Below are 1,221 nucleotides of genomic sequence, written 5' to 3' on the forward strand. Positions count from 1 at the left end.
TGATACAAAAACAATTTTTTTTCTACCTTTCCCTTTCTTCTTCTTCTTCTTCTTCGTTCTTCTTCGGCGAGAATCCACACGAGAAACTGTTGGCATTTTGGGAAGAAATACTTGATGTCCAGTTTTCCTTCACCATCATAAAAGATGCCAGGGGACTAGGTGCACCGTTCGGCCAACATCTCCGACTTCTGCATCATTTGTACGGTATGTTCCCTCGCAGTTAATTATTTATTCATTCATTATGCTATTCTTCCTGTTTCAGTCTCTCGTGCCTCCCCTTTTCTGTGATCCGCAATACACGTTTGATCCGTTACTCAAATTAAAGGAATTATTCATTAAATAGCAATGTAAAAATAAATCAGCAGCAGATCAGTTTAAAAAATAAATAAGTTAAAAAATTTAATACATAAATTCAAAAGATATATAAATGAGTTAAAAGAAATGAATAAATAAGCTAAAACACAATTAAATAGGTTAAAAAGCTAAACAAAAAGAAAAAAAACATAATGAACAGTCTCAGAGCTAATTCTAATGCAGGTGATGATGTATGATGGCCCTGGAAGTTCAAAATAATATTTTCCGCCAAAATCGCTATTTTCTCATTTCTATATTCCAATTTTAATTTTAGTTTTTTTTTTTAGTTTATGGTTTTTATGTAATCCCTGTTTTTATGAATACATTATTAATTTGCTTTTTACTTACAGATTTATGCTCTAATCTGAAATGTCCCACAAATCAAGGCTGTATAATATTACCCGAGGGCCCGGTATGTACTGAGGTGTGCAAGAAAGGATACCACTTCGCCAGTGGTTCTTGTTTTGGTAACCATATTTTAATTATTTTCAAAGTTCATAGTAAAGTATGGCCAACAATATTATAATTTATGTTGCAATGTATTTCCTAAATTTCACTAATCAAAAAATGTAATAAACCAAACATACGAACAATTAGAGCGAAAAAAAACCAAGACTATCAAGACTGTAAATAAAAAAATCACAAAATAATGCAAACTATTCTAATAGAGACAATTTCATAATTAGAATAAAAGTCGAATGGAGTCAAGTTAAATTTTCATTATCAACTGATAATTGTTGCGTTCTTTCAAGACCTATTTGTAAACATGAACATTTATGTATGTATGTATGTATGTATGTATGTATGTATGTATGTATGTATGTATGTATGTATGTATGTATGTATGTATGTATGTATGTATGTATG

The 1,221-nt window shown here is 30.4% G+C and overlaps 1 protein-coding gene across 2 annotated transcripts in view; it reads left to right on the forward strand.

Annotated features, from left to right (window-relative positions):
- Positions 1-1,221, forward strand: part of yl (Putative vitellogenin receptor yl) — a 107,669-nt gene that overhangs the window by 20,324 nt on the left and 86,124 nt on the right. For both annotated transcript variants that reach the window (XM_014436069.2, XM_067050868.1), the window contains one exon: positions 705-821. In XM_014436069.2, coding sequence (XP_014291555.1) covers positions 705-821 — 117 coding nt within the window. The remainder of the gene's footprint in view (positions 1-704; positions 822-1,221) is intronic.

Source organism: Halyomorpha halys, unplaced genomic scaffold (genome assembly GCF_000696795.3).
Source record: "Halyomorpha halys isolate HHAL.00 unplaced genomic scaffold, Hhal_1.1 Scaffold1764.1, whole genome shotgun sequence".
Lineage (NCBI taxonomy): Eukaryota > Metazoa > Arthropoda > Insecta > Hemiptera > Pentatomidae > Halyomorpha > Halyomorpha halys.